This window comes from Callorhinus ursinus, unplaced genomic scaffold, assembly GCF_003265705.2.
Source record: "Callorhinus ursinus isolate GAN/ISIS: 27379988/994484 unplaced genomic scaffold, GSC_fseal_2.0 scaffold24, whole genome shotgun sequence".
In the NCBI taxonomy this organism is placed as follows: Eukaryota; Metazoa; Chordata; class Mammalia; order Carnivora; family Otariidae; genus Callorhinus; species Callorhinus ursinus.
The window spans coordinates 3242877-3259047 of record NW_027397086.1 but is presented as its reverse complement, the minus strand read 5'-3'; the positions used below and the strand labels follow the sequence as shown (position 1 = coordinate 3259047).

The 16171-nt window shown below is 60.9% G+C and overlaps 1 protein-coding gene across 3 annotated transcripts; it reads right to left on the bottom strand.

Moving 5' to 3' along the window:
* Positions 1–2038: 2038 nt before the first annotated feature.
* CRAT (carnitine O-acetyltransferase) lies at positions 2039–16154 on the bottom strand. Of its 3 annotated transcripts, XM_025888668.2 has the most exons (15): positions 15780–16154; positions 14098–14236; positions 13139–13402; positions 10255–10373; positions 9031–9084; positions 8300–8465; positions 7742–7916; positions 6667–6845; positions 6054–6154; positions 5546–5665; positions 5237–5359; positions 5001–5136; positions 4556–4618; positions 3667–3804; positions 2039–2937 (listed from the first exon to the last, which is right to left on the bottom strand). In XM_025888668.2, exons 2-15 carry the CDS (start codon positions 14122–14124, stop codon positions 2722–2724), a joined length of 1881 nt encoding a protein of 626 aa, XP_025744453.1. In that variant the 5' UTR covers positions 14125–14236; positions 15780–16154; the 3' UTR covers positions 2039–2721. The 3 variants fall into 3 exon arrangements, with proteins under 3 accessions (XP_025744453.1, XP_025744455.1, XP_025744456.1); XM_025888670.2 differs by lacking the exon at positions 14098–14236; XM_025888671.2 differs by lacking the exons at positions 13139–13402; positions 14098–14236.
* Positions 16155–16171: the final 17 nt, after the last annotated feature.

Genomic DNA, 16171 nt, shown 5'->3' with positions numbered 1-16171 from the left:
TTCGGCTCAGGTCGTGATCCCAGGGTCCTGGGATCGAGCCCCGCATCAGGCTCCCTGTTCAGCAAAAGCCTGCTTCTCCCTCTCCAACTCCCCCTGCTTGTGTTCCCTCTCTCACTGTCTCTCTCTCTCAAATAAATAATCTTAACAAAAAAAAACCCCCCAAAACTCGATACTGTAGGAGTGTGTCATCTCCCCAACACCTCCCAGAGTGTCCAGAGACCTTTAGAACGCTTATCCCCCATGCAACGCTTGCAGAGTGTGAGGTCACATGTCATGCCCTCAGGAATGATTAAATCGGTGTTCCTTTGCCTTCCACTCACCCCCACCCCACCCCCAGCCTTCTGTCTTAACACTGCTTGGGGTCATCTGTGCTAAATGTGTCTTCTCCAAACGGTACTTTCGGCCCTAGAGAACTGAGTGAGGCTCTGTGGCAGTTGCTCACTCCTGAAGGATCATTTTGCCTTATATTCAGACCCCTGCACTTAGAACTCGAGCCTCCGGAGCCCTGGCTGTCTGTCCAGGCAGTATCCTTGGCCTGGACCCCTCTCACTGCTCCCCAGCTGCCCCAGGCTGGGTTGGGTGTGCGCCTCCCTGCAGCACCAGGGCTCACCTGTGCACTCACTCAACTCCTGCAGAGGACCTGCTCCCGAGACTCCCGGTAGCCCCCTGGGGGAGCAGCACCGCCTCCATGGTACAGACGAGGACGCCTGGGCACAGGGAAGCCAAGGGCCAGCCGAAGCTCTCCAGCGGCAGAGCGGAGGCTGTGTCCTGTGGAGTTCTCTGGCAGGTCTTCCTGCTCACGGCCCCTGAGACGAGGGCACTCCCCTACCCCTTCCCTTGGCATCACCCCACCCTACTGGCCGTGCTGGGGTCCTGAGGAATGGCCAGGCCTCGGACAACACCCACTCCCCCCGTTCTCTGGGCCCCACCTCTTGCTCCCTGGGACTTTGGGCAAGGGGCATACCCTGTCCTAGCCTCATCAGAGAACGGGGACACCGAGTCCCCACCTGTGTGGCTGTGAGGAGGCTCCATCAGGCTGGATGGTCCCCAGTGCCTAGCACAGGTTAGCTTCACCTGTCAGTGCCTTGGTCCAGCTGGCGCCTTCCTGCGCCTCCCGGGCTGGGGCCCTCTGTCCCCCATAACCAGCCCGGGGCCCTGAGTCTGGGCCCGTTTCCACCCCGGGGCTCCTTTCTCCTCCACCCGCTGCCCCGGGTTGTCTGAGTGGGTGTGGTGTTGGGGCTGGGTGCTTGGCTGTGGGGGCTCCTCTGGAAATGTCTCTCTGCTATTTAGTGGCCTGGTGACCTTAACATCTCCGAGCTTGTTTCCGCATCTGCAAGATGGAGAAAGCCAGAGGATCTACCCTCACGTGATTGTCCCGAGTCAGCCAGGTCGCCTCTGCGACCTCTCCCAACTCCACCTCCTCGGCCCTGTTCTGGGGTGTTGCACGGGTGCCTTCCCTAGGGCCAGTATCCTTCTGAGTAGGAGACTCTTCTGTCCGTAAACAGCCTACTTGATTTTGGCAGGACACCCTGGCCCTGCAAGCTGTGGGCGGTTGGGGGCATGTACAGGGTTCTGATCAGCTAGCTGCATGACCTGGTGTCTGCTAGGCCCTGGCAGCACCTGGGGCTGAGCCGGGCTGAGCAAGGCTGCTTGGCCGCGGCCGCTGCCGGCTCAGTGTGTGTGTCGGGGCGGCAGGACAAGGCCCCGAGTCAGCTCCACACTGCCCAGCCCGCCACAGCTGCGCCTGTGAGGCCCCCCAGCCCCCAGGAGTAGTCGTTCCCACCCACAGCCCATGGACAGGGAGGCCCAAGTCAGTGGAGACTGCAGCCCTGGGTCTGGTGCCATTCCCGGCTAAGTGCCCTGAGGTCGGCATTGGCCTGCGGCTCCCCAGCCGAAGCCGGAGAACCCTCCCCTTGGCTGCTCTGGGAGCCTCTGGGCCTGCTGGCTGCTTGGACACTGACTCCCAGATGCAGGCCAAGTTGAGAGAAGGCAAGGCGTCTGCCCCACCTTGCCTGCCCCCTCGGCTGAAACACCTCTCCACCGACTAATTTCTGCTTTATTAATCACCTTGCACGTTACTGTTATACAACCATCAACATGGTTCAGGAATCAAGCTGAGTGGAAGCGAGCGAGTCGGGGCTCAGGGGCCACATGATCCAAAAGAGCACAGAACTGCTCCCCACCCCCCCCCCCCCGCCCCGGGGAACACGGTTCTGCCATGCAGGGTGGGCTGCGTCGAGGCCTTGGGTTTCCCTTCCCGGCACACCCTGCACCCTGGCCTCAGCCTCGGGGAGGCCTGGAGCCCCTGGCTCTAGAGAGTCCCGTCTCTAGATCCTTGGGAGCCAGCAGTGTAGAGGGCAGGGGGCTGGCTAGAGCTGAGCTAGCAAGAAAAGGACTTCCCAGTCTGCTGCCCTGGCAAGGGACGGGCTCTTCGGCTTCCTTTCCCTGGAGGTGGGCTCATGGGTGACGCACCGGGCACCAGGGCCTTCCGTCCTGCTCAGCCTCTGAACTCAGCCCAGGACCCGGGCCCCAGCAAATGCTGGGGATGACCCCATGGAAGGCCCTGGCTCAGGCCTGCAGGCCCTGCTGGGGGATGCCGGCCCTGCATTAGTCAGATCTGCAAGGTCCGGCGGGCAGGGAGCAAAGGAGCGGAACGCTGGTGGGCGGCCCACTCCCGGGGTGGGCACGGCTGTGACACCGGCAGGCCTGAGCACAGGGGGCTCACAGCTTGGCCCGAGGGTGGCTCTGCAGCAGCGCGCGCATGTCCAGGAGTGCCTTCTCCAGGTAGTGCGCCAGGCGGGCTGCGTTGGTCTCGGCACAGCTGTTGTAGGCCGACACGGAGAAGTTGATGTGAGCCTCCATGGGGTTATAGCAAACGCCATAGCCATCTGGGACCACGGGCCCAAAGAACATGACGCAGTCTGTCTTGGCAGGGACCTGGAGACAGCACAGGACTGAGGCTTCCACCCTACCCCACGGGCTCCCCTCCAGCCCCGCGGTGGCACCAGCTGGCCTTTCTGTATCTCTGCTCGCACTGTGCTCTGCCCTCTTCTCCAGCGGATGCCTTCCTTCTCCTCCTCCTTTGGGGCGCAGTTCTGGAGTCAACCGTCTACAGAGCTGTCCTTGCCATTCCCGAGGGAGCTTTAAGTGCTCCCTCCTTGAGCCTCCCCTGACCCCCAGCACTTCCTGGGGCGGTGGGGGGGGGGGGCGCGTCACTGCCTTGGTCCCTGTGCTTCCAGCCTACACTCTGAGCCCCCAGGGACACAGGATGGTGGTCTGTCCCTGCTGTGTCCCAGTGCCCAGCACTGGATGGCATGACTTAGATGTTCCTTCGTGTCTGACTAATGGATGAATGAAGGTGATTCTCCCACGGTGGGGGGTGTGTGCGGGGGGGCTCTGACTCCTCCTCAGTCTCCCTGAGCTGCAGCACAGCCCCTTGACCCCAGCTCTTCCACCAGAACTCAGCTGCTTCAGCAGTGGACATGGGGTAGCCTCTATGGGTCACGCCACCACCAAGGTCTGACCATGTTCTGGACTTTGGCTCTGTTCAGTGGAGCCTTTGTCTAGCTCCAGCGGGGTCTGTGCCATCCCACCCCAGGGCGCCTAGGGCAGTGGCAGGGGCCCGGAGGGCAGGAAAACCCAGATGGCTCCGGGGCAGTGGCCCACCTGGCTGGTGGAGAGGTTGAAGTGCATAGCGATAGCGTAGGAGGTGTCCATGAAGATGTCGGGCATGCTCACCAGGTCCTCAATGGCCTGCAGCTTCAGTCCCAGCAGGTGCCGGTCGAAGGCCTCCCCGCGGATGGCCTGTGAGGGGGGAAGCTATCAGGTGCAGCGGCTGCAGGCCCAGAGGGTGCCCCTGACCTTCCTCAAAGGCCTATAGCAGCAGCTCCTCTTCCATGCAGTGGTCCCTTGGACTCACAAGACCAGAGGGTCCAGGCAGGACAGCCCTCCCTTTACAGATGGGGAAACTGAGGCCCAGGGACCTGTCCAGGGAGGGGACAGGGCAGGATTTAAGAACACAGGCCCACAGGATGGGTGGCCTGGCCCCATCCTGGCTATGGGGCCTTGGCAGGTCACTTACATCCTGGGGCCTCAGTGTCTTCATCTATAAAATGGGGATGGTCACTGAATTTCCTTTTACAGGGTGGCAGTGAGATCAAAATGGACATCTGCATGGAACGCAGGCAGGGCCTGGCACACACAGGTGCTCGGAGCCAGATGGGAACCCAGGCCTCCAGCCCCCTTGACCACCGCCCAAGCTGTCAGAGGGCAGGAGCGCTGCTGTTGGCCAGACTCTGCAAACCGTCAGCGTCCTGGGCTCCCGGGACACCGAGGAGAGAGCATGACGCAAGATCCAGAGGCTAACCCGGGACCACCAAAGTCGCTGGGCTGAGCCTCGGTTTCTCCAACTTTAAAAGGGCAATATTCAGCCTGGCTCCAGGTGCCCCAAGTGCCCCAAGGTTTGGGGAGGAGGGGTTTGTGTTAAGGGTGAGCAGCATTTGCCGCAGGGAGGGACAGGCAGATGGACAGCCGGGAAATGAGGTCATTCGGTCACCTGGTCGGCGTAGGCTCGGTGGGCTTGCACGGCCTTCCGCAGCAGCTCCACCTTCTGGTGCTCCTAGGGGGTGAGGGAGTTGAAGTATCTGTCCCTTCCCTGTTCCTGCCGCCCACACCCCAGCAGCCCACTTCCCAGCCAGCACTAGTGTCTGCGCCCTCTGAGAGCAGAAACCGGAACGGCCCTCTCTCTCGTCAGTCCTTCCCCGAGGCCTGACCCACAGGGCAGATGCTTGCTGCAGACCAGTGAACGAACGAACAGTTTCTTTTAGTCTTTGGCTGCCAGGAAGCTCAGGGCCAAATCATGACTCCACCTTCTGGGAGATTCCCAGCACCCAGGGGTTGAAGGGTTGGAAGGACAGTAGGTGCTCAATCAGTGGTGTGATGACAGAACGTATAGGAAGGAAGGGAGGCCAGCTTGCCCACCCTTACCCCAGACCACTCACCGACACGCTGGGGTCATCCATGGCTTTGACGAAGGCCAGCGAATCCACGGAGGCGGAGCGGATGGTGTCGGTGCGGCCCAGGTGAAACATGCGCAGGGAGGCACTCTCGTACGTGGCGCACGCCTGTTTGTAGATCCTGGGTGGGAGAGGGGGCTGAGCACCCCCCTGGCAGGGTGCCCCGCCTCCACCCCCAGGCCTCATGCCGCCTCCACTGGCGGGGTGGGGGCAGGGCGCACCGGTAATAGGCCAGCTGTAAGGCCATCTGGACAAAGGCATCAGGGCTCAGCTTCTCCGCCTTGGGGAAGTCTTTTCCAAAGTGGTGGAACACCATCACCATGATGTCCAGGTCCTGGATCATGCTGGGGGGGTGGGGAGAGGGGAGTTGGGTGAGGGGCAGGCACCTGGCAGCCCCTGCCAGCCCCAGGGAAGGCCCAAGGGCAGGCTCAGTAGCAGCCGGGTATGACGAAAGACCCGGAACAGGAGCCCGGCAGGCTCCAGGGCCCCGGACTTTTAAACTAACTTAACCATCTGTGCCCAGTGCTTACATGCTGAGATTCTGCTTGGCCTTCTCAATGTCACTCTTGATCTCGGGGGTGATGTTGAACCGCAGCTTCTTGGGCATGGGCAGGGGCACCATGGGGGACCGCACGAGCTCGGGCTTCTTCCTGCAAGGGACACGGGGAGGCCTCAGGAGCCTGGCTCCATCCCTGGGCCTGGGGTGGGGGTGGGGCACAGGTCCCCGAGGCTGGAGGGAGCCAGCCTAGGGAGACCCTGGGTTTGCTCCTTAGAAAAATGCCTTCGCTCCAGCTTTCTAGGAGCCACAGGGAGGAGGCCTGCAGTGGGGAGGGGACTTGTCTGAGGTCCTGTAGCTGGGGAGTGGCAGAGCCGGAAGGCAAACCCAGGTCTGACAGACTCTAAGCCCAGGCCTTCCTTCCTCTGGCTTCATTTGAAGAAACAGATTCCCAGGCCCAAGGGAGAGGGGCGTTCCCCCGTGTGTGTCATCTATCACCGGGAGCTAGGGAACTGGCTAGAGGGTGGGACAACCACACTCACGTGAACTCAATGACGTGGTCCACAAGGGCAATGATGGGGGGGCCCTCTGCTGCCGCATGCTCATACACAAGCCCACAGGAGCCGTCTTCTGCCACAATGAACTATGGAGGGGAGCAGGGACCTGTCAGGCCCAGGGCCCTGGAGCCACTCTCTGCTGGCTGGGTCCGTGGGAAGCGCCTCTCTGGAGCCATCTCAGGGGTTAGGCTGACTTATTACTGTTATTAGTAACAGCGAACGCTCAGCAGGGGCCTTGGGCCCATTCCAGGCCACAGCAAGCACGTCCCATACTCACACACCTCACTGAGTCCCTGCAGTACCCTCCCTGGGGGTCATTTTACAGGCGCAGAGAGGGAAAGTCACAGCCAAGACCGCGTCGCTCTGCCTGGCCCCACAGCCCAGGCTCTCTCTGATGTGCTGCAGGGGTGACAGCGGTTTCTGGGCCAGGCCCGCTAATAACAGGCTAACCGCCCGGTAATTACAGCCACCTCCACCTGCTGGCTTCCCACCTGCTTTACTAGCTGGGAGGCCAGGGACGCCCAGGTGAGGGGCAGGAAGTCCTGAGGCTGCAGTGGGCCAAGTTTGGGTGTGCGTCCTGGCCCCGCCAAGTCCTCACCTGCAGCGTCTTGTCGAACCAGCGATTGCCACTGTTAAGCTTGCCTCCACCCCCGTGCAGCATCTGGCCGGCCATGTGGTTGCGGTACACATCGTCTGAGACCCGGGGCATGGGGGCGTCCAGGCACAAGGTGAAGATGCTCTTCTGGATGGAGCGTACTGATTCCCGGTTCACCTTGTCTGTGGAGGCAGGCGGGAGGGGTGCGAGATGGGGCTGAATGTCAGGCCCGGGGAGGCCTCAGAGGCTTCTAGAGCATTCATCTCATGCTTTACCCTCAACAGGACCCTGCGGCCCCCCGGGCACCCCGTGAGGCAGGGCCCAATCCCGGACCCACATTAGAGATAAGGAAACAGGGGCGCCTGGGTGGCTCAGTTGGTTAAGCGTCTGCCTTCGGCTTGGGTCATGATCCCAGGGTCCTGGGACTGGGCGGGCCCTGCGTCGGGCTCCCTGCTGAGAGGGAGGCCTGCTTCTCCCTCTTCCACTCCCCCGGCTTGTGTTCCCTCTCTCGCTGTGTCTCTGTCAAATAAATAAATAAAATCTTAAACAAAAAAAAAAAAGAGGGGTGCCTGCGTGGCTCAGTCAGTTAAGCACCCGACTCTTGATTTTGGCTCAGGCCAGGGTCTCAGGGTCGTGAGGTCTGAGTTGGAGCCCCGGGGCTCAGCCGGGAGTCGGCTTGTCCCTCTCCTTCCCCCTCTGCCCCTCCCCCCACTCTTGTGCATAACTAAATAAAATCTAAAAAAAAAAAAGAACTGAGGAAACAGAAGCCCCAGGTCACATGGAGAGCCAGTGTGGCTCAGGGGGCCAACACAGGGTTCTGGCTCTGGGGACAATGCCTTGACCAACACAGGATTTGGAAGGAACGTGGAGGCAGAGGTGGGGTCCGCAGCCAGAGGACTTCGACTGTTACCGTAACTTGCTACTTAACAGAGGGAAACTAAACCCAACCAAGCCTTAGTTTCCTCATCTGTGAAATGGGCCAACACCCACTCTGACTTGAGAGGATTCAGTGAGAAATGTGGCTGCCCGGGGCCTGGTGGGGGCCTCTCTTCCTTCTTCCACCCCAACCCAGGGGCACCTTTGATGAGGGTGTTGTATGCCTTGGCCCAGGAGTTGCGGTGGTTGGAGGTGAGGATGCCCACGGGCTCTTTGTTGGTTTGTAGTGACGAGTTCCAGATCTTCTCCAGTTGCACGAAGATCTGATCTGATGTCAGGGGTGTCCCATCGCTGTGGTACACATCCAGCTCAAAAAACTATCCGGGCACAGGCAAGTGGAGAGAAGGGAGGAGGGTGTGTGTGTGTGTGTGTCTCAGACTGGCCGCAGTTACCTCCCACCCCTGCTTCCTCCTGGCCTTGGCAGCCCAGAAGTTGCAGCCAGTGCTGGCTGGCCCAGGCCCTGCCGAGGGGACGAAGTCAGGCCACGGGTGTGAGGCGGGGAGGGCCTTGCATTGCTCTCCCCCAGGCTGGCCAGGCCCGGGGCCCCTCCTGGCTGCCCTCAGGCTGGGGCCTAGCGGGGCACCCGGTGGAGACGCCTAGGGCATGCCTATTCCTGGGGACGCGTGGGCCTGTGCGCTGGGGCGGCTGACTTTTGGCCCTGCCCCCCTCCTCCCCTGCAGCAGGCTGGGAGCCCACCCACTTGGTAGTTGTGCACCACAGTGATGTGCATGGGCGGCTTCTTGGTCTTGCTGAAGCTGATGACCGTGTCCTGCTTGGGGCCTGGCACGCGGCAGGAGGACAGGATCTGATAGTACTGGTTCATGCACAGCGGCTTCCCCCCCAGGTACTCCACGGGCAGGGTCTCGCTGCGGGGGGGGGGGGGGGCAGAGGGACAGTGAGGGGGCCACCAGGCAGGTAAGCGGGGAAGAGGGCAAGACCGGCAGGAAGCTGCTGCTGGGCATGGCTGAGAAGGGGGCTCACATGAGCGGTGTCCCGACCCCCACTCAGCAGGAGCCGGGGCTGGGTCAGGGCCTGGCCTGCGGTCAGGAGGCCTGTCTTCCACCCCTGGGCTGGGCCCTGCTGGGGTCACCCTGGAAACCCCCTTCCCCCTCTGTGCCTCAGTTTGCCACAGGAGAGATGAAGCAGTGAGTCAGCCTCTGGGGTCCTCTTTGTTTGGCTGGGACACCAATTCCAGGGGTCTGTCGGGACCGTGCCGCCAGGCAGCGGTCTCAGCAGCGGGAGCAGAGGACCTCGGTGTCCCAATCCCCGCACTCTGTCTCCCCAACCCCAACAGAGGCAGGGCCAACAGGAACTGGAAGCGAGGAGCTCTGGGCCAGCCCAGCATCGGTCCGCTGATTGGCCTCGCCCCAGCCCAGGCTGGAGCGGCTGTGGGAACTGGGGGGGGTGGGGGGGTGGGGGTGGGCTGCTCACTTGTCAACCATGGCCTTGAAATCCAACACGCCCTCGATGAATTTGGCAGCGAACCTGGGGGGACCAATTAGAGATCAGAAGCTGTGTGGACTCCTAGTGGAAGGTCCCTGATCAGGGACACCCGTGGGCTGACGGGAGGGGCCGACTCAAAGGAGACAGATTGCTTCACTTCTGATTCACTGCTTGCAGTAAGCATGAAGGTGTTCAAGGGCAGGACCTGTGTTTGAGTCCCAGCTTGCCTTTCTGAGCCAGCTTTCTCTTATCTCTAGAGGGATGACTCTTAGAGGGCCCAGGGAGATGCTTCAGCCAAGCCCTGGCAGGATGTAGGTGTAACGAATGGAGTTACGATTATAGCTGGTTTACTGGTCAGTGCTGGTGGATTCAACCCACACAGGGCCTAAAGCCCTGAACCACAGCCTGGAGCCTGGAAGGAGGTCACCCTTCTCTGAAACCTCAGTTATAGAGGGACCGGGGACCTTGGGGGACAGGGAGTATGAATGGGAGGGCAGTGGCTCAGGGTGTCCCCTCTGATAGGTACCTTCCTGTTTGGGGGCCTCTGTGTCTCCCAGGCCACCTCTCTCAACCTGACCTTCCTCCTTGGATGGTCTGGGCCACGCCAATCACGCCTGACACCTGGGCTGCCCCTGGACCATGGGGACCACGGGCTGGAGTCTGAGTCAGAATTCTTGGGGTACCCTGTTCCCTTTAAGAGAAGCAGGTGGTAGCCCTGGGTGGCTGGTCCTTGGGCAGGAGATCCCTGTCACTGGTATTTTTATCCCTGGTTTACCGGAACAGGGGCCAGGGCAAGTGGCAGGGCCTAATGTGGAAAAGGGGACTGTGTATAAAGGTCACCCCTGTGGCCAGCTGAAGAGAGAGAGGAGAGTGGTGAAGTGTCGCAACTGATGTGAGGGACAGCCTCAGGTTTAGAGGGAGGGAGGAGACGTGGTCCACAGTGTGGCAACCAGTTATGAAGCTGCAGAGCCAGAAAGACCCTGCTTTCTGGCCTGGATCAGCCAATCCTGAAAGGTACTCTTGGGCAAGCCCTACCATTGCTCTGAGCCTCAGTTTCCCATCTGTAAAGTAGGGATGATACTCCCGACTTCATAAGGCTGCATGTGGGGATGAAAGATAATGACCCGGACTGGGGCCCCTGCAGTGTCCCGAGGCACTGGACGTCAGGGCCCTGGACAGGCCCGGAGCCCCGTCCCAGTCGCAGCCACTCACCGGAGCTGTCCCTGCAGGTCCACAAAGTCCTGTTTGGGCAGGGCCACACCAGGGTTGGAGTAGATGACGAGGGGCTGGCGGTACTGGAGGTAGGCTGTTTTGAGCCACCATTCAGACAGCTGGGAAAAGGACCAGAGCCTGTGAGGCGTGGGCGGGGACCTGGCTGGGCCCCTTCTGCCCCCTCTATAGGGCGCAGATCCTCAGAGTGAATGCTCAGATCCAGAGCCCCCCACCCCCTTCAACCCACCAGCAGCACCCCATCATTTCCCCTTGGCCTGAGGCAATCCACCTTAGCAAGATAAATCAGACAAAACTGCCAAGCCGAAGATTCCAGAGAGAGTGACTGGGCAGGAAACCTGCGGGTGGGGGTGGGGGGGGGTGAGGGGGGGGGGGAGAAAAGGGAATCGTTTTCCTTTCTTTTACAAGGGTTTTTTTTTTTTTTTTTTTAAGATTTTATTTATTTGTCTGAGAGAGCGCGAGAGCACAAGCAGGGGGAGTGGCAGAGGCAGAGGGAGAAGCAGACTCCCCGCTGAGCAGGGAGCCCGATGCGGGGCTCGATCCCAGGACCCTGGGACCACGACCTGAGCCGAAGGCAGACGCCTCACTGACTGAGCCACCCAGGCGCCCCTCTTACACACTTTTGGTCAATGATTTTACTACTTTTAGAAAGAAAAAAATATATGCCGGATAAACAAAAAAGGGGAAAAGGGAAAAATCTATAAGGTCTGATGAATGTGTTTTTGACCGTCCCAGGTAGATATTCTCCAGGGAGCCAGGAATGCACGGGCTCAGTGCAGTGTAGCCCCTGGGACCCTGGTCCTCCGTGGCCTGGGTTTTGTTGGTGTCAGACTGGGGTGCAGACACTCCCTTGGGTCTCCAGGTCAGGGCCATCTGGGGAAAGCTCCCTGTGAGGGTAAATCACTGCCCTAGTGACAAGATGTGGGTACCACATCCTGTGTCTCCACCTGGTGGTCTGTCCTCTGCCCAAGGGGCGCTATTTCCACTGGGGGAGCAGTGTCTCTGGGGACCAGCCACGGACAGGCTGTTGAAGGCTACTATCCCCGGGCTGTGCAGCCTACCACTGACTATCATCCTTGAGCCTTACGTGCTGGTCGTACTACCCCCCTCGCTCCGCCCCTGCAAGCGCATGCCTGAAACACCTCCCTGGCCAGTCTCTCCATCCTAGGCACCCCACGCCCCCATTGTGTTTCCTCTCCCCTCTCAAATGGCGGTGGGACCTGCCTCTTCACCAAACAGTTTCTGCTTGGGGAACTGCTGGCCTGCAGCACCAGGCCACCAGCTGTGGGCCCCTGGCAAGGGGTGAGGGGAGACAATGTGCCCAGGTTATACAGCAGGCCAGGGGGCAGCATCTGTCTGCTGACTTGTGACCCGAGGACAGGGCTCCTGGTCGGCCAGACACTCCTGTGTAGCTCAGGGCCTCCCTGAGAGCAGCTGTGTGGCTCTGGGCTTTCAATCTACCTCTCTGGGCCTCAGCTTCCTCATCTGTGGGTCAGGGAGGAGCAGACAGGAATTCCCTCCCCTTGGGGGCAGCGGGGCTGCCCTTCAGCCAGGGGCCCCCCCACTCCATCAGGATCTCCGGGCCTCTGGCCAGAGCTGGGAAATAAGGGGAGATCCTGCAGATGTGGGCATTCCCCCGCTGAGAGTCTGCTGGGCACGAGGGCCCTGTGAGTGGAGAAGGGGATACCCCTACCTCTTTAGCTAGAAGCTTCTGTGGGAAGGAGTTCCGGGATGAAACTGTTGGGAAACCGCCAGACCACAGACTCTCTAAGTGCCTGCCGAGGCTCAGTACATGCCGCCTGCCAGTTGATGACTCCTACCTTCTGTGTGCAGCCCCCAGCCCTCCATCTGCCCCACTCAGAGCATCTCCCACCTTATATGGCTGGAACCCAGCTCTGGTTCGCTCCCACAAGACTGCTCCCTCCTCGCCCCCCCCCGCCTTGGCCCCGGCCCCCCCTCCCCCCCCCCCCCCCCCCCCCCCCACGCAAGTTGCTTTAGGTCAGGACAGCTCCCCCTACGACCCCCATCAGCAAGGGCCACTGGTTCCTCCTCCAGAACATACACGGGACAGAGGGAACTGACTCGTCTGCCCTCTCCCTGCTGGCATCTCCCTTGGGGTGCCAGTGCCAGCCTCATCCCATGCCTCCCACCCCCACGCCCGCTTCCCTCCCAGCAGTCGGGGTGGTTCTTTTCCACCGTGTTGAGGTGTAAGATGCATATAGAAAAGTGCACGGAGCATCAGTGTGGACCCATTTTCATGAGCTGTGCACACCTGCATGATGGGGACAAGGAACCAGGGCGATCGAATCTGTCACTGAACAGCACCAATGCCCCCTCCCACTGAACTCCAGCCCAGATTCCTTCCTCTGATGCACCTCCCACCCCCAGCCCCAGGCCACTGCTCTACATTCCAGCCTCGGCTGCTAGACATGCTAGGCTCTTCCCACCTTTGCCCCGGTTGTTCTCTGTCTTAGACCCAAGGTCTCCTCCTCTCAGCCCACTCCAAACAAAGACACTGCCATTCTCCTCTCTCCCTTTTTTCTCCTGGTGAACTTCACTGCCGGAAAGAAACTCATCCACTCACCTGTATGCTGTTTAATCACCTTGCTTCCCACCCTCCTTGAATGTCAGCCCCAAGGGACCATGGACTGTGTCCTTCTCGCTCACTCAGGGACCGGCCTAGTGCGAGGCACAGAGGAAGCGCTCAAGAAACCCCGTGGCATGAAAGAATGTGCCAGAGCAGCCGGTGCTAGGAAATTCAGCGTGAGGCCGGCAACAGGCCACAGCGAGGGATCCTCTCATGACCTGAGCCTCTGAGAGGGCCCCGGGCCCCTCAACCCGTGTGGGAACAGGGAGCTCCACTCACCCAGTTCTCCGTCTTCCTGGCCCTGCGCTCCAGCCCCTTCTGCAGGCGCTCCCCTACACCCCCCGCAGTCTGAAACTCTTCCACCAGCTGCTTGGTCTGGGCCCACTCCTCCTCGCTCACGATGGGCTGCAGAGCCTTGAGGTAGCGGTCCAGGGACTGGCGGAGCGCGGGCACGGGCAATCGGGGCAGCGAATCCTGGTGGGCCTTGAAGCGGCTGGAGACACTCATCAAGGAGGAGGGCCTGAGGAAGCCCAGGGGCTTCACCTGCAGGCAGCAGAACATCCTGCTCATTCTCTCACCGGCTCTGGAAGACCCTGGCAATCCTGAAGCTCTGGTCCTGGGCACTTATGTGCCCATCCCCGGGGTCAGAGACAGCCTCTTGGGTGGTGCCTGCCTGGGTTCCCAGCCCTCAAACTGTAGGTGTCTCCACCTCTCTGGGGCCTGGGGATGCAGGTAGGGGGATGGGCGGGGGTGTGGCCATTGATCCCGGTAACCGGGAACCAAGTCAGGGTGAATGGCACCTGTTGGGGGTGGCAGAGCTGACAGCGACCTCTCACCTGTCTGGAAGCAACAAGGCCCCACCTTCTTCACCCTAGCACAATGAGCCAGCCAGCAAGCAGTGAGGTGACCGCTCCCGGCCAGGGGCCCCCCCACCTCCTTTTCTCCCACCCTTGCCAAGCTGGGAAATAAGAGGCATAAAGAGAAAGTCAGAAGGAGCCGGATGACGACAGAACCTTTGGGCGAGGGCCAGGCCTTGGTTTTCATCTGTCTGCGGGATGGGCACAGAAGCGGCATAGGGGCAGTGCCGTGGTAAGCAAGAGCTGAATGGCCTGATAGGTGGGTGAGAGGTGGCAGAGAGAGGAAATGGGGGAGATTCTGGAGGTGGGCAGAGAGAGAAATAGGAGATCCGAGGCTGTGCGCAGCAGTGGGTAGGCAAGTGGCGGAGGATCGTTCCATACCTTCTCTTTCTGCTGCCCGTCTTCCATGGCAGGACTGAGGTTCTGAGCCCTGTCTTTCTGCCTTGGGCTGGGCCTCTAAGCCTAACTGTGCTACCCAGTGGGCGAGCAGAACCTAGCAAGAGACAGCCACTTGCCTGGGCTGGAAAGAGAAGAACCAAGATTCAGGGGGACGCAGAGGTGGCAGTGGCAACGGCTTCGGTGGCTAGGGTGGCATCTAGGGTTGTGGCGCTGGCAGGCATCCTTGTTGGCTGCCAGAAGTAGAGGATTGGGGAGCAGGTGAAGGGGCCGGTAGTAGGCACCAGAGTAGAAGGAAACCTGGAATATGTTCTCCTCTCTTCTCTGGGTGGGTCTGGTGCCAGGGCGAGGAGGAATTTTAAAAATCCACCTGTTGGAATCTGCGTAGGTTTGTTTAATGATGGAAAACTTGGCTGGAGGCAGAAGCCGCCTGGCCACTGAGATTGCACCACAACCCTGAAATCAGTCCTGTAAACTGGGCTTGGTGCGAGAGAGCAGACACTGGGAAAGGGCCATTAAGTGGCGAGGGGCTGCTAAGAGCTCATTTCGTTTTCCTCCAGGACTCTTGGAGCCCTTCCGGGCCTCCCTTCCACCAAAGCCTGCTTCTCTTGAGCTGTCACCTGGGGGCAAGAGTGGAGGACTTCGGGCACTAAAAAAATAAACTGAAGGAGGAGGCAGCTGGTTTTGGGAATCTGCTAGATTTGAGTCACCAGATCTGGGGGATTCTGGCCAAGTCTCTCCTTGCCTAAAGGAGATAAAGTGATCAGGCCACCCAGCAGGTCCTGGAGGATGACCTAGAAGCCGTCTGTCAGATGGGGGCACTGCTCAGGTGTCAGTGGCAAGGGTGATGTGGAGCCTTAGGTCTCTGGGAGATCTGGAAGAACCTCTGGGCCAGCAGATGGGTAACCTCAGCCCTCTGGGCCAGGGAGTGTCTGTTTGGACATCCTTCTTGGCACAGACAGAAGGAGATGCAAGCAGAGATATGCTTGAAGGAGAGAGGAAAGGAACTCAAATCAGAGTGGCAGCACTGCTTGCTGTCCTGTGGGGAGGATTCTGGGGTAGACATGGACAAGCTGGCAGGGAGGGACTGGTGGAGACAAAGGGTATGGGGCTGCCACCTGCTGCCTCCTGCCGGTTCAGAGGATCTTCCCCGCCGCCCAGCTTGAGGCCTCCACATGAATTTCTCTGGCCACACAAAGTTCCCCAAGGGCCATTTTGATAAGCCCAAGGAGAATGACCAACTGGATGAGGTTGGAGAAGTGGCTCTGGCCTGGGCACAGATGGCTCAGGCTGAGCATGCGACAGGTGTGTGAGTCAGGGGGAGAGACTCCCGGTCCCTCAGCTCCTTGGCTCTGGGTCTAAGGGTGGAAGTGCTGCCTGAAGCCAGGGTCCCCACTATCTTTTTCGGGTGGCTGGAGTTTAGAGCCACACGACGTGCGTTCGATCGGATCTCTGACCTTGAGCCTCCGTCCCCTCCTCTGCCAAGCAGGGTTAGTCCACCTGCCGATCCCACCCCAGCAGCTGCTGGCCGGGCAGGACAGTGGCCACCCGGCCGCGTCGCCTCCATGGCCTGTTTCTCCATTCCGGCGCAGCTGCGTGTCTGGCCCGGCTCGCGGCCCGCCCGTCCCGTCCAGGGCCCGCCCGCCCCGGTTCCTCGCCGCACTCACCACGGCCCTGGCCGCGAAAGCCAACATCTCTGGGGCCCGCCCGCGGACACACAGTCCGCTCGGTCCTCCGCACTGGGCAAAGTCTGCGGCGCCGCCGCCGCCGCCGCCGCCGCCGCCGCCGCCGCCGGTGGGTCCCCGCTAGAGTCTCCGGGCCAAGGTCGCCGAGTCACCGCCGCCGGCCGGTAGAGGCGACCCGGCGCCCACCCACCGGGCCCGGCGGGCGGCGGGCTGGGGGCCCCCGGGAGGAGGATTCTTGGGGCGGGGCCACCAGCCGGTTGCGGGCCCGGGCCGTTAGCCCAGAGCGCCGGGCGGGGCTGGCCGGGGGCGGAGCCGAGGGCGCAGTTAGTGGTCGCGAGACCCCGCGAGGCGGTGGAACCCAGGAAGAGGGGAGA